The following is a 20,825-nucleotide window of genomic DNA, read 5'->3' on the forward strand; positions in this document are numbered from 1 at the left end:
TCCTGTCCTGCCTTCAGGATGCATTTTAACACTGTTCTTGGTGCATCAGGATGGCGATGAGTGAAGGCCACTTGCTTTGGGTGGATAGCAGCCATTGCTCAGGCAGTATTAATTTCTGGATCATTGTGCACACTTAACTAGGCTTGGGCTTTCCTTTTTGGCCTGAACTGTTAGCTGCATTTTCCTTAGATACTGGCCTGGGTGCCATAGCTCAGAACCACATAAATTGTTTGCATAGTGCAATCCTGAAGGAAGTATAGCGTCAAAAGCATCAAGCCCCTGCTTGCACGTGAAATTAAGATACTGTATTCATAGCTCTGGGAAAGAACTGTGATGCTCCTTTAGCTGTAATGTCAAATGCATTTGGAATAAAGACATAAAATCACTGAAGAGGCATGGGAGAACCAGTGATAAACATGCATCGCCATCCTTCTTGCTCTGGGATACAGCTAATATAAAATACAGCGAGTCTAAAGGAAGAAGAAAGGCTATTCAGCAACAACAAAATCATAATGAGTGAGAACTCACATAATTGCTCTTGACAGCTGCAATTACCTTTGGCCTGCAGCTGGTTATGAGAGTGGCAGATACCAGCTGGGCAGAGCGTACCAAGAGACACACAGAGCAGCCAGACAAAAGGGCTCTGGAGCACCTCTGAAGCGTAGCTGACAGCTCTGCTCTTCTGTGCCTGCTCAGCAAGGAACACAGGAGGTGACTTCCTGCATTTTCTTTCAAGTGGGGTAGCCTGAATGGGCCACATCAAACCCTCTGTACAGAGGCAGCGTTGCCTGGTGTAGACATACCAGTTTCCTGGCTGGGCTGAAGGGTTGCAGACTCTTCAGTGAGTTTTTCCTTCACTTTCCCATCATGACAGAAATCCTGCTTCATTTAACCTCTTAATAAGTAATGCTTTGCTTCACCGTGTGAGCAAAGTCAGCATATGAGGGGGAAATTCAGTTGGCAGTAGTTAGCCAACTTAGAGTCATAGTCACAGAATGGTTTGGATTGGAAAGGACCTTAAGATCATCCAGTTCCAACCCCCTGTCACAGGCAGGGACACCTCACACTAGAGCAGGTTGCTCCAAGCCCCATCCAACCTGGCCTTGAACACTGCCTGGGATGGGGCAGCCACAGCTTCTCTGGGCACCCTGTGCCAGCGCCTCAGCACCCTCACAGGGAAGAGCTTCTGCCTTAGATCTAACCTGAACTTCCCCTGTTTCAGTTTGAACCCATCACCCCTTGTCCTGTCACTACAGTCCCTGCTGAAGAGTCCCTCTCCAGCATCCTTGTAGCCCCCTTCAGACACTGGAAGCTGCTCTGAGGTCTCCACGCAGCTTCTCTTCTCCAGGCTGAACAGCCCCATTTACTGTTTGTTTACCATTTTACCATATACCACTTTGCTTTTACAGAAGCATCTATGCAATCATGTATTTGATCTGCGGTTCCATCAGTCATAGACCATTTCCCAATACTGTGCTCTCAAGTCATCTAAACTAGCAAATAAACCAGCATCACCCAACAGATAAATCTCTTTCTGCAAATAATCCAGGTTCCATTGTACAGGGAGTAAATAGGTTGCTTTCCATATGACTAGGACTGTTGGTACTTTTGAAGGTCCTGCAGACATCTATGAAGTCTCAGATGCGTGTCATTGGAGTTAGCTATATAAATGCTTTCATGAATTTGGGATTAAATACCTGAGTTCAACTTTATATTTCACAAATCGCCTGCTTAAATATATATGTATATATACATACACCTTGTGAATTGGAAGACAAAAGTTGGGCCTCATTCAGGACAATTTAAGGGAAAACAGGAAAATTAAGACTAGAAAGAATCAAGGCTTCTCGGTGATCAAATGGGGCAAAACGGAATCTGGACAGAAATGCAGGCAAGACCAACCCTTAAAACCAGAAAAGAGCATCTGAGGGAAGCTTCAGTCCCAACGGATTTGTGCTGTGGATGCAGATCTCTAAGTGACAGATAGGGGAAACCACAAACCTTTTTCCATTGCCTTCCATTAGTTGTTCATACAGAAGCTGTGTATTACTTTCCCCGACCACTAAAGATACCATACATTGCTTTAGTCGAAAAGCAGCAACTTTTTTGTATTCATTCCTCTTTAAAAATAGCTCTGTAGTATCTTATTACAGCCAGATGAAGAGAGACAGAGAGACCGGAGTATTCATTTCCTCCCACCCTAATGTCACTTCCTGACCAGCTCAGACCCCTTAGATCTCTTACGTTATCATTTCAGAGTGGGTCCAGGTGTCTTCCGTAATCTCTTTGGAGAATAACTTATTTTCCCAGTACTCCCATGGCCTTCAAATGAGGAACTGTTCACACAAGTGAGTTCAGGATTCAAAAGGGGCCCGAGCTTCCACTGTCAGTGCTCTCTCACAGCCTGCTTTCTGCTGCAATCCAAGATGCTGAGCGAGGGAGAGGTGGCATTTAAAGCTCAGCAATGGATCTGTCTTCTGTGCCTGGCATCGGTAGCCCAATCCTGACACCGTATTTATGTGATTCCTCATGTACTTGGGTGGCTTTAATTTGTGCTATTTTTTTTCTTGGGTTTATTGTTATTGACAAATGTGATTCCAGTTTCATTACTTTATTCCTGTGGGGAGTTCCAGCAGGGATTCTATTTCACATTTAATGGCTGGAAGCTTGCAAGGTCTCTGGTTTAACACAGGAATAATGTAAAGGGGGTTTAACTGCAAGTCCTCTAGGAATAATTTTTCTGACTACAGCCTTTTTCTCTTCTTTGCATTTCTCTGCAGGTCTCTCATGATTTTGCAATCAATTTCAATGAAGACAACCCAGAATGTGCAGGTAACACTCGCATGAGGCCAGACTGCTGTGTCTTCGCTGTGTGCTAAACGTGCTTGCCTTTTTTATTGTATCCCCTGAGTGATTTTAAAGACAGCAGCCAGGATTTTCAAAACCTGATGGACTCCAAGCCATTTGGCTTGGCTTTAGAATCCTTAGAAAGTGCCACACATGAATTTCCTGACAAATAGGTCCCTCTGAAAGTACATCATGTCGGACATTCAGCTCTTGCGCTTCCCCAAAGCACTAAAGTAAAGCTGTGTCTTTTAGATTCATCCCAAATCTTCAGCTACATCAACAGCAGAGGTTGTACAACTAAGAAGCTGCAAAAGGAGACTCTGCCAGATCAAACAGCAGCAGCCTGCTGCAAGTCAGCCCAGCGATATCCAGCACCAAAGGTCAGGGTAGCAGCTAAGGACTGCTGTTGCAGAAGGAAGCATACTTTCATGACAGTAGATGGAGCAGGAGGCTGTTCTAACACAGTGTAATTGTGTTCTATCCATAATCAATCAATAATCCTCGGCAGTCAGAGGCCAGATTCATGTAGCAGATGTTGCTAGATGTCTTGTATTTGTAAGCATCAGTGACTGATGCTGTCTTTCTAGAAACCTGCCACAAATCACAACCTTTGTAGAAGACAGTAACAGAACAATAATCTCTAAACAGCCCAACAAATAAACCCAGACTATCACTTAGCTGAGTATCTTGGTCAGATGATCACTGCTGTCTAAAACCCACAGGTTGTTACTCTCCCTTTTCCTTCTGCTTCCATCCAGACACTGAGATGGGTGCTTCAAAATGCTCTTCCTATTTTCTATCTCATTTCTAGCTGCTTCTTTCAGCCTTTCTCAGACTTGTTAGTGGACTTTTTTCAGGCATGGTCAGTGGAATATGTTCAGGATGACAAGATGCCAGGAAATGCAGTGAAGAAAGAAGAGAGGACAAGCAGTTCAAGGGAAGGAGACATTGAAAGAAGTCAGAGTTCACTCATCCTAAATGCTAGACCTCTGTTTTCGGTTCAGTGGGCATTTCTGTTTTGTTGTTGCACTTGGATTGTTGGATTGCCCCAGCCACTGCAGGTCACACACTTGAAATGTAATTTGGTGTAAGTCCTACACTAGATGTGTTCACATGTTTTTACATTGCTTATAAGGAGTTAAAAGAAGCAGAAATTACAGTTACGCATCTGCAAGTGCCTGTATAGCTTGTGAGCCAGCCTGAAGTTGAGGCTTTAGTCACAGTGAAGACATGGGGATGAGGTGGGGAAGCAAAACAGACCTCACCATTTTGTCTGGACCATCACACTTTAAAATGGGTTAGCTTGCCTGCTTCTGAACACAGAAGGCTGGATCTGTTTAAAACACTTCAGTTAACAATGGTCGGCATTAGGTGCTATGTAATGTTCAAATATAGCTTTGTTTCCCTGTCTAAATGCAGGACATTTAAACTGTGTACTTCAGAGAAAAGCCCTAGTAGTCCATAGAAAGAACACTTCTTTTATCCTCCCTTTGCTGTCTGAGTCCAAGGCTAATTCTTTTATCACACCGACATTGGTGTATAATGGTTTGTATTGATTGAAAAGACTTTCACATCTCTGTAGCAGGTCAGAGGTTGGACAGACTAACCCTCTGCAAGTAAACAACTTTCTATGCAGACCATACTGTGTATGCAGAATAAATTGTAAGGATGGAAATGAGAGGTTTAGAAAAAGAGGAAGGAGCTGCTCTATGAGCCTTGCCTTGGCTTATGTCACTTCGTATTTAAACTTTACTGGGTTCTTTGCATCAGACTTAGTTATGTGATAAGTTAACCCATCACACAGAAGTTGAGTTGTAGGGCTAAGAAGAATTTTGCAGCAGTTCACATGCATGTGTGAGATACAAAAAGCACTTCTTTGTCCTACGTGATGCCTTTTAAAATAATACGCATCTGGATGAAAGCAAGGAAAGGATACGTACCAGAAGACATGTTTCCTTATCTTCTGTAGCTTGCTCATCACATGCCTGTCGTGGATGCTTGATCAGTTCCTATCACCAACCATTCTGTGATGTTTTCTAGATGCTCTCACTTTATTAGGTGACATGGAGCAGTAACACCAGCATGTCATGTGGAGAGAGAATGCAAGAGTGAGATGGAGATAAAGGGCTTAGTGACCAGACTATTTTTCCTTGTAATTATTTAGCATACTTGCCAGAAAACAAAGAAAAATGGCTGCGGAGCAATTCCTTAAACCAGGAAACAGGGGTTGGATAGAAAGTATGCGTCTAATTTGCTTTTGAGAAACGAAATCCCTTTCTTTGTGGGAGTAGTGAGCTTTTACTGGCACAAGGTAGTGTGAAGCATCCCTCTACATTGAGTAAGAACTGTGTATAGAATCATAGGATCATATAGGTTGGAAAAGACCTCTAAAATCAACTGTCTAAACCATCTCAGCTGCCAAGTCCAGCACTAAACCGTGCCCCTGAGTGCCACATCTGCAAGTCTTTTCAATACCTCCAGGGACGGTGACTCAACCACTGCCCTGGGCAGCCTGTTCCAATGCTTGACAAACGTTTCAGTGAAGAAATTGTTCCTAATCTCCAGTCTAACCTCCCCTGGAACACTTTGAGGCCATTTCCTCTTGTTCTGTCACTTATTACTTTGATGAAGGTGACTGGAATTCACAGAATACGGATATCCTCACCTTTCCTCTGGTATGATTTCCATTCTTGAAAATCATAGTATTTATACCCTTATGTTTATAGTATATTATATTAATAGTTTTATACTTCAGATTTAGTCTTTATTGTGTGCAAAAGAAAGTGACAACCTCTAATCAGAAGGAATGCTTCTACACATGCATGCATTTTACATGCATCTTACACCCACCTATATATGCATACGCTGTATTTCATCAGAGCTGTACAAAGTGGATTCCAATTAAAAATGCAGAGTTGAAGGAATCCAGAGAAAAGTAACCTACAAATCAAGCCACTCATATATCCTGTTGGATTTGGATGTATAAGGACAGTAGATACCTCTAAAAGATACTAATCTGAAACAAGAAATTGTTTCTGGAACATGTTTGTTTCTAAAATGAAAGCAACTTTCTGACATGTACCACAGTAAATCTGTGTGGAATGCAGGGAGTGAGTTTCATCTTATACCATTTCAATGCATAAGGAGAAAAACTACAGTGCATCTTGTCATCATCTTGGGGAAGATTTATGAGGCCCTCATGCAAGATCAGTAGGTATACGTAATGAAATCCACAGCAGGTTTAAAATTAGGAGTTAACAGAAGGTCTGGTTTGCAATATATAATTTAGTCACTGGAATTACCAAGGGAAATTTTGTAGCATTACTTTACATTTTAGCCAATGATAGCAATAATTGGAGCATGTTCCTTTGTCTGTGAGCACTGCAGTGGGAAACTGTGTTTGTAGCTACCTACAAAGACAGAAGACTGCATTCTCCACCATTCTTTTATAGGAGGGTCAGGTTTATTGTTATAAAGCCATTACAGTTCCCTGTGATTTGTTAGTAACCAGTCTGCACCCATGTATTGGTTGAGTAGCATTTCATGAGTGAGCGATGCAAACTCAACCTACCTTAGCTTCTTAGAGATGATTTTCGTTCTTCTGCATCCTTCATAAAGCTCTTCAGTCTATGACTTTCTTTCCAACTTTAGCCCTCTAATCCTTTAGGTCTGGTGTAAGCTGAGAGTTCTGAATGCAGAGGCAAAACTGCCTCCCTTCAAGAAATCCTTCTTCTCAGTGATTGAAAACATCAAATTGCATTCAGTGATCTGTCAAGCGTGTCAGCAGAAGTGCGTTCTCCCTGCTCTGGCTATGTATCCTGGAATGAAAAAGCCCAAAATAGCTAGTTCTTCCATCAAAACTTCTTGACTAAAGCTCATTTTTCTGTTGACTGCAAAGCATCCTGCTGTTTCTTCCAAGATTTTACAGCTTTTGGTCATAATCAAATTCTGCCTGTGAGCAACAATGCAGATTCACCCTGTGCTCTTTTCTTAGCGAAGGGGAGTCAGGAAAAGCTGTTTGAATTCCTTGACACCTCTAGGTTGTAAGTACAAGGGGCAGATTTGTTGGTAAGTACTGCAACAAGCAGAATTTAACTGAAGAGGAAGAGGGAGACGTGTTGAAGTGTTCCTAATTTGTGCTACCCTTTTCGCATGAATCTCTTGATCACTTACACCTTGAACTGGGGAGGATGGAGGCTAGGGTACTGCAAGCTGACACCTGAAAAGAAGACATTAAGAGGAGAAGCATGTACAATGAATTCTGTATTACAAACTAGCTTCAAGGCAGCTAGGGACAGCTGCTTGAAAATCACATGAAGTTGTCAGTCCTTCCTAATTATGTGATGTCTTGAATTTGTTCATTAAGAGCCCACCTTTTATTTGCATTTTAAACAAGCATGATCCTGGTGATGCACTCCACATTTATTTGCCTTTTGTGTGGCTTTTCATGCCAGGAATACAGGGCGTGGTGGAGGCATATCAGAGCTGCCTTCCCAAACTGCAGCTGTATGGACCCACAAACATCGCTCCCATCATCCAGAAGGTGGCAAAATCAGCATCAGAGGAGACCAACACCAAGGAGGCCTCGGTAAGGGCATAATGCTGTGTTCACCTTTCTTCTTGTATTACAATAGATCTCTTGCAGGACATCCAGACAGGGCCCTTTCATGGATGTGAATCGTGCCTTCACGGTTTTCACTAATGGCTTTCACAGCTTGAGCCTGTGTCAGCTGGAACAGTGTATCTTGCCTTTATGGCTTCAATAGTCACAACTTCAGACTCTTCCCCACTGTTCTGTTTCCTGCTTTTAAAGCTGTAACACACCTAGTTCTTCACAGTGGAAACAGAAATGCCACCTCTAAGATAACAAAACTTCAGGGACCAAGCCCTAAAAGTGTTGATTGTGCAAAGGGAGGAGTTCAGATGATTCTGTAAACACACTACCCAGTTCCAGGCTGGACTAAAACCTTTTTGTTCAAGTAGTTGGGATTTTTCCAACCATTGCTTTGAAAACTGTATGCAGTTTTCAAACTTGCTGTTACTGATGCGGAGTATCATGTGCCTTTTGGAAAGCAGGAGACAAGTCTGTTAGCCTGCATCTGATACAACACCCATGACAGATTTCTTGGCGAAAAGATTGAAGCATACATCATGTTTTAAATGTATGTCTTTGAAATGCATTAGGCTTCTTTTTCTCCTGCCTTCCAGACAGGAGAATGAGAGAACTGGCAAGAACAGGTGAGTGAGTAGGTCTGAAACGTTTACAAGAGCAGTGCTGTGGGAGTAAAGGATGTAAGAGAGAACTTGTTTACTGCATAATGAAAAATGCCTATGCATAGGATCACAATAAAGCTGTACATTGGCATGCATCTCATACCAGGCCTAGAGCTTTCCCTAAGCTTTCTTCATGTGCTGACCCTTTTTTTAAGTCCTATTAAGGCAGCAGTTCCCAAATATTTCTGTTCATGAGTCTGGGCTTGTGATTGTCATTCCAGTGCTGTTTGCAGGCTCTTGAGAGTATTTAGAGTCCCAGTCCTAAAATGGGGAATTGCTGTGTTTTCATTTCCATGCCCACCTAATGCTGAGGTGGCTCACTCTGTTCCCAGTGCTGCCTCTGAACTACTCTGTCATATTGAATAAGTTGTTCCATGTTTCTAAACCTAAGCTTCCCCTCTTTCTGATGGAAAAACAAATGAATTTATAGCAATAGTCTTCAAGATAAAGTGTTCTCCCTGTACGTTTTGTTTCATTCATGGCAGGAGATGAACAGAACTCTTGAGTTTATATAGCTGTGTGTATAATAAATGTTCATTATGTTTAGTGTGTTAGTATTGCTCATGCAGAGTGATCAGATTCTGGGAGCTGTTCATTTTTCCTATTAATGCACATTTGTTCAGCGACTCCAGCTGCCTAACAGTTCATAAAGAACCCATGTGTGAGTCACTCTTCCCCATTACCAAGTGAAGTCCTAGCCCATGATCCCACTCAGTGGCCTTTGGAGTTTTGGCAAAGAAATTACAAGCTCACAGAATTGCTTGCTCTCCTTTAGAGAATGAGAAAACCTCCCTTCAGGGCTCTGCATTAAGTGATGGAAGATGGATTCCTCCCTGCACATGCCCTTGCTCTCCCCAGGGACCCGCATACCTGGCATTATGTGGTGCTTCTCCATAGTGTGGGTCAGCCTCCAGTTTGCAGATGGATGCACCCATCCCACCTGCCTGTTTGCAGCACTTGTCTGCAGAGTGCTGTCATAACCTCCCCAGTAGCTCTGCTACAGGTTTGTAATGCTTCAGTACTCCATCCCTCCCGGCCTCCCACTGGTTCCCAAAGGGAAAACAAATGCAATCAGAAACTGACAGCATAAGTGATTGTGCAGCAGATGGAAAACAGGGCTAGTGAGGATCTCTGGATTATTCCAGACTTCCCAGCCAAAGTCCTGACTCTCCCAGGTCTAGCAGCTAGAAACCCCCTTTTCTACACTGTGAAGCCCTTGGCTCCCTCGAGCTCCTGGAAATTACTTGAACTAGAAGTAACCTCCAGAAGAGGACAGATTAGTATCTGAGGAGGTCTGGACTGGAAACAGACATAACCTCTGAGTCACTGTAAAGGCTCTTTCCTATCTAAGAAAGCTCATGGGTGGCTCACCAGCAACACTGGTTATGCTGGAAGAGGGCAAGCAGCTTTGGAGGCTGAACTAACGCTGTGCTTTCTCACTTCTTTCCCAACAACTTCAGCAATATTTCATCTTGCTGATTCTGACGGATGGCGTCATCACAGACATGGCTGACACCAGAGAGGCCATTGTCCATGCCTCTCACCTTCCCATGTCAGTCATCATCGTCGGGGTGGGGAACGCTGATTTTAGCGACATGCAGATGCTGGATGGTGATGATGGGATCCTGCGGTCTCCCAAGGGCGAGCCTGTGCTTCGAGACATTGTCCAGTTTGTGCCATTTAGGAACTTCAAACATGTAAGCTGACTTTTCCATCCACTCCACAGAAGGGTGAATGTATAAAATAGAGAGTGAACGGTGCCTGGGGCATGAAGTGTTGAGTAAGTCTGTGGCATTAGTTAGTCAGAAATGGAGAGGAATACAGAATCAGACGTGCTCCGTTAGTAAGATGTGGGGTGGAGGGAAGAGATGGGGCAGAATCCGTGTGCTTCTTGTGGTGCCAGTCATTGCTTCCACTTTCTCCCTGATTTTAGTTTCATTGTTCTCCCTGATTTATTTTTCCTGGAGTCTCTTTTTCATTCTCTTCGCATCTGTTCTATCAGGACTCCTGTATTCTGCTCTCCCTCCCTTCGTTTCCACAGGCAGCTGAAATGGCTGTGAACTTGTACTCATGGTGTTCCCTAGGAGGCTGTTTCCTTGTTGAAATGCAGGTCCCCAAGTTCTCAAAGGCAGGTGTGTCCTCCCACAGGGTTAGGGCTAGGGTTTTTCAGGGCCCTTTTCCTCCATATGGAGGCACGGAGTGGCCATTGTGCTTCTCAGCAATGCTTATCACATCTCTTTCCCTCTGTTCTTCCATCTTTCTCTCCCTTCCATGCATTTTTATGGTGACAGTGCCACTCAATCCCCTATCTGCTGGAAGAAAGCATGAGCACTGACCTGCTCATAACTTGTGATTCTCCTTCATCAGGTAATCACAAGTACATAGTGATGCACTGCAGTGTATTGCTGAGGTGTCAAGAGGTGAGTTATTTATGGGCTGGTGCTGGACCTACTTTCAGAGAGTTGAAAACACGTTTTCTCCCCTTTTCTCTCAGTAGCAGAGATAATATAGATACAGCGATAGCTAATGTATTTGCTGTATCAGAAAAGTCAATATCTCTTCTGCAAGTTGATATTTAGTCTGTTTATTGAGAACTTTCAGCATTTCAGCAAATATCAGTGTCATGGATCAGTGTCCATAACAGTACCCACTTCTGGCTGAAATTCTTTATTGCTATATGCCAGATAATCTCTCTGAACAAAGCGACATCCACAGCTATCTTGCTTCCTTATCCTCAGCACAAAGACCATGCCTTTTGCATCAACTAGTGAAAGAATTTTTCATGGGGGAAATGAGTGTGATGTTTTGATTGAGATTTATTTTTCCTCACAAAGAAAGGCAGATTTAACCCATTACAAGATTTTTGTCTTACCAGTTCTGATTAAACCCAAGAATTAACTATAAATCAGCTTATTACATTCAATAGCTTTAAGTAAAGGATACATTTGGTTAAAAATCACATCCTTTTTGTCAATGTACATTGTGTTTAGTTCTTTCTACAGAGGATCCTTCTAGACTAGTTATATAAGGTTTCTAGGTTTTTCTGATAAATCAAGTATTCTACATGCCTAAATCCATACTGCCACTCCTGCTGACAGAAAGAGGGGAGAAAAGGTTATTTGTGAGCAATTATTTTTTTTTTCCTGGAACAGAAAACCAAAATTCATTTGGAGTCAACCCAAACAACATTGCTTTTCACTACTTCCATTCTCAGGGCAGCCTGGAACTTAAAATCTCATCTGTACCCAAAGAGATCAGAAATAACCTATCCAAAAGGTGCCCCTGTGAGAATACTGAAAGAAGGGAGAAGGAAGTTGTAGAAATAACCTACAGAGTGAATCCCCTGTATTTTAGAAGTTTGACTTCAGAGAAGGTTCTCATCCTGCACAGCACTCATACAGGCAGTTAACACATTTCAGTTACTTACAATTATTCACATACCTAAAGCCTCATACCCACTTCAGTGTTGTACTGGCTCAAGACCCAGTGCAGACAGAAAACTTTATTATAGGTGCTTAATCTATAATCTAAATATGATGTAGTGTATCAGGAGTTTAAACCCATCATCCCTTGTCCTACCACTACAGTCCCTGATGAAGAGTCCCTCTCCAGCATCCTTGTAGCCCCCTTCAGACACTGGAAGCTGCTCTGAGGTCTCCACGCAGCTTCTCTTCTCCAGGCTGAACAGCCCCAGTGTTCTCAGCCTGTCTCCATACAGGAGGTGCTCCAGTCCCTGAGCATCCTCATGGCCTCCTCTGGACTTGCTCCGACAGCTCCATGTCCTTCTGATGTTGAGGACACCAGAACTGCACACAGTGCTGCAAGTGGGGTCTCATAAGAGCAGAGCAGAGGGGCAGGATCACCTTCCTAGACCTGCTGCTCTCCCTGCTTTTCATAGAATCATAAAATCATTAGGGTTGGAAAGGACCTTAAGATCACCTAGTTCCAACCCCCTGCTGTGGGCAGGGACACCTCACGCTAAATCATGTCACCCAAGGCCTCGTCCAACCTGGCCTTGAACACTGCCAGGGATGGAGCATTCACAGCCTCCCTGGGCAACCCATTCCAGTGCCTCACCACCCTAACAGGAAAGAATTTCCTCCTTATATCCAACCTAAACTTCCCCTGTTTAAGTTTGAACCCGTTACCCCTTGTCCTGTCACTACAGTCTCTAATCAAGAGTCCCTCCCCAGCATCCCTATAGGCCCCCTTCAGATACTGGAAGGCTGCTATGAGGTCTCCACACAGTCTTCTCTTCTCCAGGCTGAACCCAGCACACGGGGGATTTCTGGGCTCAAGCGCACACTGAAGCTGCTCATGTTCAGTTTCTCACCAACCAACACCCCCAAGTCCTTCTCCGCAGGCCGCTCTGAATCACAGTGATGCAGATGATACAGGCAGATGCGTATTGGCCCCGTGTTCAGTTAGGTGACCTACACGGGATCCACAGAAGCTGATGGCAAGTGCTCCTGCCCAGTGTTTTTAAAACTAGAGCAGGGTGAAGCTTCCTGATTGCTAGGGCCTGTGTGTGTGCCGTGATGCCCCAGGACTTTTCCCCACTCCCTGTTTCCACCCTTTATGTGGGGTTGTCAGTAAGATGTCACAGAGGCAGGCTAAGGTATACACAGCTTTGGCTCACTACAAAGGAGATTAAAAAGCCCCAGTAATTCTCAATAGCAACGTAGAAATCAGCTATTTCAGTGAAAACAGGTTTAGGCAAGAAGGGAGCAACTGTGGAAAATCATGGATTTCACTTTGAAGAATTAAAATAAATGGGTTCTGGGACTGTGTAACACCTGAGAACAGTCACTGCGCTATCACACAAAGTATGGGCTCTGCTTTTCCAGTTTGTTCATGCAGAAATGTTCCAGCTTTTTTTTGGCTGCACAAATACTTGTGTATGAACGTCACAGTAGGGAAGTAGCAGTTCATTTTATTCATTACTCAAAACACCAAAATAATTTCGTTTCTGGTTTTAGTGGCATTTTCTATGTATTTGTAGTATTGTCACATTTGATACTGGAGTTTATAATAGCCCAGGGGCTTTCTACCCCCTGGGTTAGCTTGCCTGTGGATAATTTACTAGTTACATTCTATGGAAGCCTATTTTTAAGACTGGAAAGATAAGGATCTGACCCCATGAAATAGAATAGGGCAATAAACGCTCAATACAACTACTTTGTGAGATGGTAGTTTTGAAACCTGGCTGACAGCAAGAAGGGAAGTGTTCACTAATGTAGGAAAAAGTACATGGTGTGTAGAAGAAATGTGACCCAGGCACCAGTTGAGTTCCTGTGCATCACCCGAGCTGCAGTGTGTGGTCTGTGTGTGCTCTAGCTGGAGACAAACACATTGGTTTATACCTCTCAAACTGACATCTAAGCATTAGCATTTTTGCTGCATTTTTGGGGTGGGCTTACAGGGAACATGGTCAGGCAGGTTGGCTCCAGGGGGCTTGGAATCAGCTCTACCCATATACATAGAAACAAGCAGATCCAAAACATGGAGCGAGAGGGTGGAGGAGTCCAGTTTTGTCACTGCTGAATTCAGAAGCCGAGGAAAATCCTTGCAGCACTTGCAGGTAACAGTTGCCTATAAAACATCCACAGGCCCTGCTGCTTAAAATGAAGCTTTGTCAGGGGGTGAGGCAGCCACTGTGTGTTATCCACTGTGTGTTATCTTCCCTGCCTGGGGCAAAAGCCAGTGGCCATCTCCATCTCTGTCCATGTCTACATTTCAAGGTCATTGGCTCTTAAATCTGGTTGACACCTACCATTTATGCGTTGGAGGAAGAGCTTTAAAGCCTTCACAAAACCTAGGCTTGAAGCTTTCTCATGACCATGGTTTAATTTCAATGAAAACAGAATAGTTTTTATTGAATTAAAAACATCCCCAACCATTAAAACACTTTTCCAGAAGAGGAGAATGGTGATGAAGGTCTCCCTTCTACAGTGACATACATTCATACTCAACCCGAAGCTCTGCAGCATTACTGCCCCCATGGCAGGGGGGTTGGAACTGGATGATCTTAAGGTCTTTTCCAACCCTTACTATTCTATTCTATGATTACTCACCAAGTACTGATGAATTAAGTCTTTGCAGCCCTTTCAGGGCAGTATGGTTCTCTCCCAGACTGCAGAGAAGTTCAGTTACCCTGAACTTAAAATAGTCCAGATGGAGCTGAAAAACATGCAGAGCACTTTGGGCTTTAGCGGACTTTCAGGCAGCTGCAGCTCCATGCCCAAACTGACTCACAAAATGTTTACAGCAGCAGTGACACTCACTTTGAGTCTTCTTTGCCTTCCATTTCTGTACCATACTTCCTCCCTTGATCTCATGGCACCAATGCCCCTAAAACCCATGGCACTCCCGGCAGAGAGGCAGGTTAACGCTTGTGTTTTCTACCATTTCCTGCAGGCATCCCCAGCTGCTCTAGCAAAAAGCGTTTTGGCTGAAGTTCCAAACCAAGTCGTGGACTATTACAATGGCAAAGGGATAAAACCCAAATGTATGTCAGAGTACGAGTCTTCCAGGACACTAGCTCCATGAACCTGCCTGCACTCTTTTACAAAACGAGCAACAGAAAAATGCTACTGTCTACAACTACTGTACTTAAAAATGAAACAAAAACAAACAAAAATAGCACGTTTTGGTGATTTTTAACTAAAATAACCTCTTTTTTTTTTTTTTATTTTGCATGTGTAGCCTAAAGGCTTAAATCTGTGAAGCTGCTGTATTGTTGAAAACTTTTTATGAGGAAACCAATCCAGACAAAACGAGTGAACTCTTTACATTACAGCATGTCGCCTTGAAATAAAAGTTACCCGGTATCTGTTTTTTATACAGGTTTGTTGAAATTTTGCTAAATTTCTTATCTTTACACTGTAAAGCATTTTGAAATATTTATTGAGAGTCGAGAGCCAAAATGTCTTTGGTTTAATCTGCTATGAACCAAGAGATTTTTCCGAATGGCAGATGCATGAACTGTATTTTGCATGTTTAAAATAAAAACAACACAGTTTTGCAGTTGTCTTTATTTCTCTCTCTGCCACAAGGCTGCCTGCTTTCAAGTGACTATTCCAGGAGAAGGGTAATAAAGTGTTTCAAGGATAACTAGCCTGAAGCATGGGCATTTCTAATGTTGTAACCTGGGCACCCGAACGTGCTCACTCGGTCTGTGGCCTGAATAGCAAGTCACACATCCACAAAGGGTTCAGACCATAGCTGTAAAGACATCTGGCTTGGAGGGCATGATCCATCAGGATTGCATGTCTTAAAATACACCTGTTTAATCCAAATGATCTGGCTGGCTTTCGAGTGGGTTGTATTCTGGCTACCCAAATGTATAAAGCGTAATGGTCGTGAATTCTTCTTTTGTTTCATTTCTACTTTTTCATCTCACACATAACACCCAACTTTGGGTGACATGCTTTATGACAACCAGTGACTTGTAACTTCATGCACGCACACATCGCTTGTGTGTGTGAGAGAAAAAGTGGCTCGGTACCTAAAGAGTATTCAAGCCACCTTTGTTTCAGCAAAATAAGAGGACACACAAGAACAGACTGGCAGTGGGTTGATCTTTCCATTGAAATACTGAGTACATAAGTGAAGATCTTAGGTCATTTTTATTCTTAGTGTTTGAATTCTGGCTTCTTCATTTGCTAAAAGACGATAGTGAAAGTTGTGGTTTGTTAGAAGTTAAGGATAAAATTTGACCGATAATAATTTGTGTGGGGTTGCCCAAAGAGCACAGCTTTGGACGAGTTGTGTTCTCACAACATCCTTGTTGCTAGCTCCAGATGAAGCTGTTCCGAGCCAGTGCTGAATATTTTGGAAAATCTCACCTGTAAGCAAGGGGGTTTGTTTTAGAAATACGTATTTTTAAATGAGTTTGCAGCTAATGTAGAACTCCAGCTCCCTGATTCTCCTCTAGAAGTAACTTCCATGGAATCAGCTTTGATTGATGATTTTGTTCCATAAAATGAAGGTAGTGGGATAGCTAAGATGCATGGGGCAGCACATTCAGTTCTGCTCCCTCTATAGATCCTGCAGTGCAATCATTCATGCTTGCTAGTAAAGATTCCTTCAGCTGGTGGGATATTGAACAGCAGCCAGTATTACTCGGTCACAGATATAAACTGTCTGAAGATGTCCTGACTGATAGATCTCCAATCCACATTTCCGTTTAATGGCTGACACTTCATTCGAGAGCTTACCCCAGCAGGCTACACATCTCCCCCTCTGCAGATGTATTTCAGCTGGAAGCTACTGAGATTTCCCCTTACATCTCATACACCACTCTGTCAACGTATCTTAATTCTTATGTACAACATCTCTAGTTTCTCATTGCCTCTCTTTTCCTTTCATTCCCTGTTCTCAGAAGGAGCATTTTCTAGCTGTTAAAGCACATGACTGAAGAATCAGTGACTCCATGTTCTTTGCTCTTCTGGTATCTTATTTTGTGATCTAGCCCAAGTTGTTTAACTTTTCCACACCTCAGATTCCTCATCCATAAAATGCAGGTAAAATAAAATGCCCTGTATTCATAAATATCTCACAGTGGTACTGGGGGACTTTAATCTTTGTAAAGTGATTTGAGATCCTCAAAGGCATGATGGCGCTCTAGCCACGTAAAGAATATTACTTGGGGCACGGATTTAGGTGTGTAAGGTACAGCTAAGGAGGGGTTAAGCCTTTTCTTTATTATTTGCCAGATTGAAGGAACGTAAAAGAAGGCTTTCACCAACAAAACTTAGGCATCAAATACATTGTTTTTCTGGTACCTACGATCTTTGGCTAAGCTGATATTTGAAGCGTTTATGGTTACATAAAATTGGGCAGTTAGAGCTCTTCATTAGCACAGGGGTACTTCTATAACGTAGCATAACAAAAAAAATGCAGAGATGAATAGGTTGTTGTATGCTGAGCTATAGAAATCATCAGTCATTTTCCTGCACATAGGTGGTCTCAGTATAGTGTCTCAAGAATCACAGTTGCTGCAGAGCTTTCTGTTTACTTCACACAATCCAGATGATAAATGTTGTCGACTTAAAACCAAATCATTACCACTGGTAACATAGATCAGCAATTCCCTAGCAGCCCTCAAGGTATTTGAAAAGACACCTCCACGATATTGAAAAATCAATTGGAAAGCTCCTTCGATCTATATAGATCCCAGCACGTAAAAGAAACACGTAACGGCGTGGTGAGCTGATGTAGACAACACACCAAAGACAAAGCTAGCCATATGGTAAAGGCTGTCTAATAAGGCTCTGAATGTTATTTTCATTACTCCAAGTTACTCAGTGGAATAAGAAAGTATGGGCTTTGTGCAGGGTAATATCATCAAGTATATGAATATATCCTTGAAATGGCCTTTTTTTTTCCTTCTGTTTTGTCTACTTAGGGTTTCAGCGAGGCCATTCTGCCTTTAGGCTGAACTGCCATCCGTTCTTCTTGTAGATTATTTTAATGCAAATTGAAACTTCTACTGCCTTTTGATGGATCATTTTAAACCTCCAAAACTCCTTTAAAATAAATTATATCTTGTTCTTTTGAGGTAATTGATGATCTAAAATGTCTTCTTTGCCAACTGCTATCCTGCATTCCTTTTTCCTGTCTCTCAAATCCAATTCAAAACCCTGAAGTTCCACTGTACTCAAAGATACTCATGATCCCTATTACCTCCAAATACATCAATATCCGTAACTCTCAAGCCAGATACTAGGCTAAGATCTTTGCTGACAGGTTAAACAGAGCTACCTACTGCAACGTGTGTTTCTGGCTGCACAAACAGAACATGGCTTTACTCCAAGAATCTAAGGGGATATTCAGATTGACCTTTCTCACTTGGGATTATGGGTCTTGTGCTCACACCTGCTATGTAAGTTTAAACCTACATCCAACCTTTCCAGAGTGAAGGAGGTACAAGACAAAAACTCCCTTTACTCCTAAGGAGCATGGACATTTCAGGCACAAAGCATTCACGCATTGACATTCACAGATTTTTGGATGGGAAGGATGAGTTGGAGGACTCCTAGGGTAAGGTTACACTTCTCAGGCTGTTTTCCCCTTTATTTAGAGAATTGTGGCCATTTTGCCACGAGCAAAATACAGCTTATAGCACTACGCATCCTCCTTCAATCATATGTCTGACTTGTACCTGCAGTCTTGGGCTGAGGAGCTGCACTTCACCAGAGGTAATCCCAGCAATTAGAGAGCTGTAAGACTGACACTGGCCAGCCCCGCTGCACGTGTGCTTGCAACACTCACTGCAAACCATCAGCTGGCTGCATGCACACCCCCTCTTTTCTGTTTCTCCAATTTCATTGCACCTCCAAACTGATCAGGTGAAAACCAGGTGACTTCTCTCTTCTGAAGGCTACTGGTTCAAAAGTGATGTGTCCATCCCCGCAGTTCTGAGGACTGCCCAAGGCAGCAGACTGGAAGGGAAGATGAATGTTTTGTGATGGGCACTTGTTCTTCCTTTTTCTTCTCTCCAAAGAAGTGCTATTTACTGCTACTGCTGTGCAGAGAGCCTTTTACTGCTGTGTTCAGGAGGCACCTGAATTCTTGTCCCACTGATTACGGCAGAGAGTTTGCAATCTGATTGCATTCAGAGCTGCAGCAAAGATGTGCTACACAAACTGACAGGAGTTCATACCTCTTTAGCATTATGAAAAGCTGCATGCACCATAAAAAAAGGGGGGGGGGGAACAGTTTTATATTGCCCCATCGTATTGAAAGTAGGAAAGAAGTACAGCATTAAAACCTTTATCTTCAAAATGTGTGCACCCCCATGTATGACTTACATGAAATCCTGCCTCAGCTGTGCAGCACAGGTGAGAAAAGCATCATACTGTGGCAAGGAGGGTAGCTAGCATCGAGAGAGCCCTCTTGTCTAGCTGGGAACATCCATCATGACTTGGCAAGTCATTTAATCTGGCTGTGTGCTTAGGTTCCACATCTTTACAATGGGGATAAATAGCATTTTTCTGCTTGTCAGGGACTTTGGTACAGTAAGCAGCACTGTAAGGCTATCACAGCGCTTAGAAATGGGGAGGTGTATCACTTAACCTTTTTAGATCATTTCTTTCTCCTGGTATAGAAAGCCCTGTCAGAGCAGCAGCAGCAGCTACTGCTGGACCCCACTAGAAAACGTGCACATGGAAGCTAGCAACACCCCTGTGGTGTTGCTGTTCCTGATGCCAGGGAGAGAATAAAAACATGCGGTGATCACCGTGACAGCAGAGATAAGCAGCTCCAGAGAGGGAACAGCAGCGGGACTGGGAACCGGAGAGATGCATTTCTGCACACACTCTGCGTTCACTTGTTAAGAGGACAAGGACAAGGAGCGTGTGTGCAAGCTGCTGGTGGTTCTCTGGGTCACGGTCTGGGGTGTGAACACCAAAATTCGGCTCTGTTACCCACTCTGAGGTGCTGCAGCCTCTTCCAGATGTGGTTAGCCGGCCACGAGCCTCCAGTGCATCACATCCACATGCATCGCGCCATGGGGAAGAAAGCGAAGCAGCAGAGTAAAGGAGAAGCGGTGTCAGGCTTCAGCTGACCCCAATGAACGTGTGTATCTTTAAAACAGATACTCCTGCTGAAACCAAGAGGCAGCCTTGGGTTTGTACCCATTCACTGGCCTTCCTAGCACTTGGAAGCCAGATCTCAATGAGGCCAGAGAGTCAGAGGTGCCAGCGCTGTGACAAGCCTGCACAGAAGCACTCTGCTTGCCCCACATGCTTTTACTTTACCAGTTCCTGTATTAAACATACATCATCAAATGTTACCCCTCTCCATGGCCTCCCCACTGGCGAGGAGAGCCTGAAGCCGGTGAGCCCTGCACCCTGCTGGGGTCTGATAAAGCAGAGACGCTCCTGCCCAGGCATCTGCTTGGCCCCTGCGTGGAGAAGGAAGGTTTGGAACCCACAACCATGCGTGCCTGTGACACCAGTGCTTGCCAGTGACAAACATCCCACACTGCCGACACTGTCCCTTATGGACGCTGACGTGTTGGGTTTCACTGGCTCGCATACAGAATACGGGCACGGGGGTGATGGCAGTGCTGAAGGGGCCGGGGGGGAAAGGGTGCCCATGCCTATTCCTGCATCATGTCTTCCCCTCAAGCCATGGGTGCTACAGCCCTGACCCGCGGGGCCTTCGGGGTTCGGAGCAGCGCGGCCAGGCAGGGCCAGCTTAAACCCCCGGCAGTGCCTTTGGTCCTTACGGGCGGGTCTGGGGAGCGGAGCGGGGTAAGGCTGACCCCCGGCCCCGTCCCTGGGCTGGCTCGGGCGGGTTTATGTGAACACCTGAGCGCGAAACAACGCCCACCCTCGTCTAGAGCCGGCGCCGGAACCTCCCTCCCGAGGCAGGGCGGAAGCTTTCCAGGACCGGACCAGGCGGCGCCGGAAGCCGGAGGCTGCGGCAGGGTGGCGGCATGGCGGGCTGGGCGCTGCTGGGCCGGCTCGGGGGCCGGCTGTGGGCGGCAGCGCCGGGGAGGCCGCTCCGGGCGGCGGCGGGGGCGCTCGGTGACAGGTAGCGAAGAGGGAAAGGGGAGGGGAACGGGGCTGCTGCGGAGGAAGGGCGGCGGGTGCCGGGAGAAGGGGCTCGGGCTCTGTCGCAGCCCCGCGGTGAGGGACAGGGCCCCGGTGCGCTGCTGGGGCGCTCGAGCCGTGGTGGTGTCCGCAGCCTGCTGC

General features: G+C 44.5%; 1 protein-coding gene across 1 annotated transcript in view; it reads left to right on the forward strand.

Moving 5' to 3' along the window:
* Positions 1–15,157, forward strand: part of CPNE4 (copine 4) — a 175,498-nt gene extending 160,341 nt beyond the window's left edge. Inside the window, exons 12-15 of the mRNA XM_061464554.1 lie at positions 2,781–2,832; positions 7,302–7,435; positions 9,582–9,818; positions 14,539–15,157. Coding sequence (XP_061320538.1) covers positions 2,781–2,832; positions 7,302–7,435; positions 9,582–9,818; positions 14,539–14,670 — 555 coding nt within the window. The 3' untranslated portion in view covers positions 14,671–15,157. The remainder of the gene's footprint in view (positions 1–2,780; positions 2,833–7,301; positions 7,436–9,581; positions 9,819–14,538) is intronic.
* Positions 15,158–20,825: the final 5,668 nt, after the last annotated feature.

The sequence above is a fragment of the Pezoporus flaviventris genome, unplaced genomic scaffold, assembly GCF_033815535.1.
Source record: "Pezoporus flaviventris isolate CSIRO_AGI_PZ_B2104156 unplaced genomic scaffold, CSIRO_AGI_Pfla_v1 ptg000037l, whole genome shotgun sequence".
Classification (NCBI taxonomy): domain Eukaryota; kingdom Metazoa; phylum Chordata; class Aves; order Psittaciformes; family Psittacidae; genus Pezoporus; species Pezoporus flaviventris.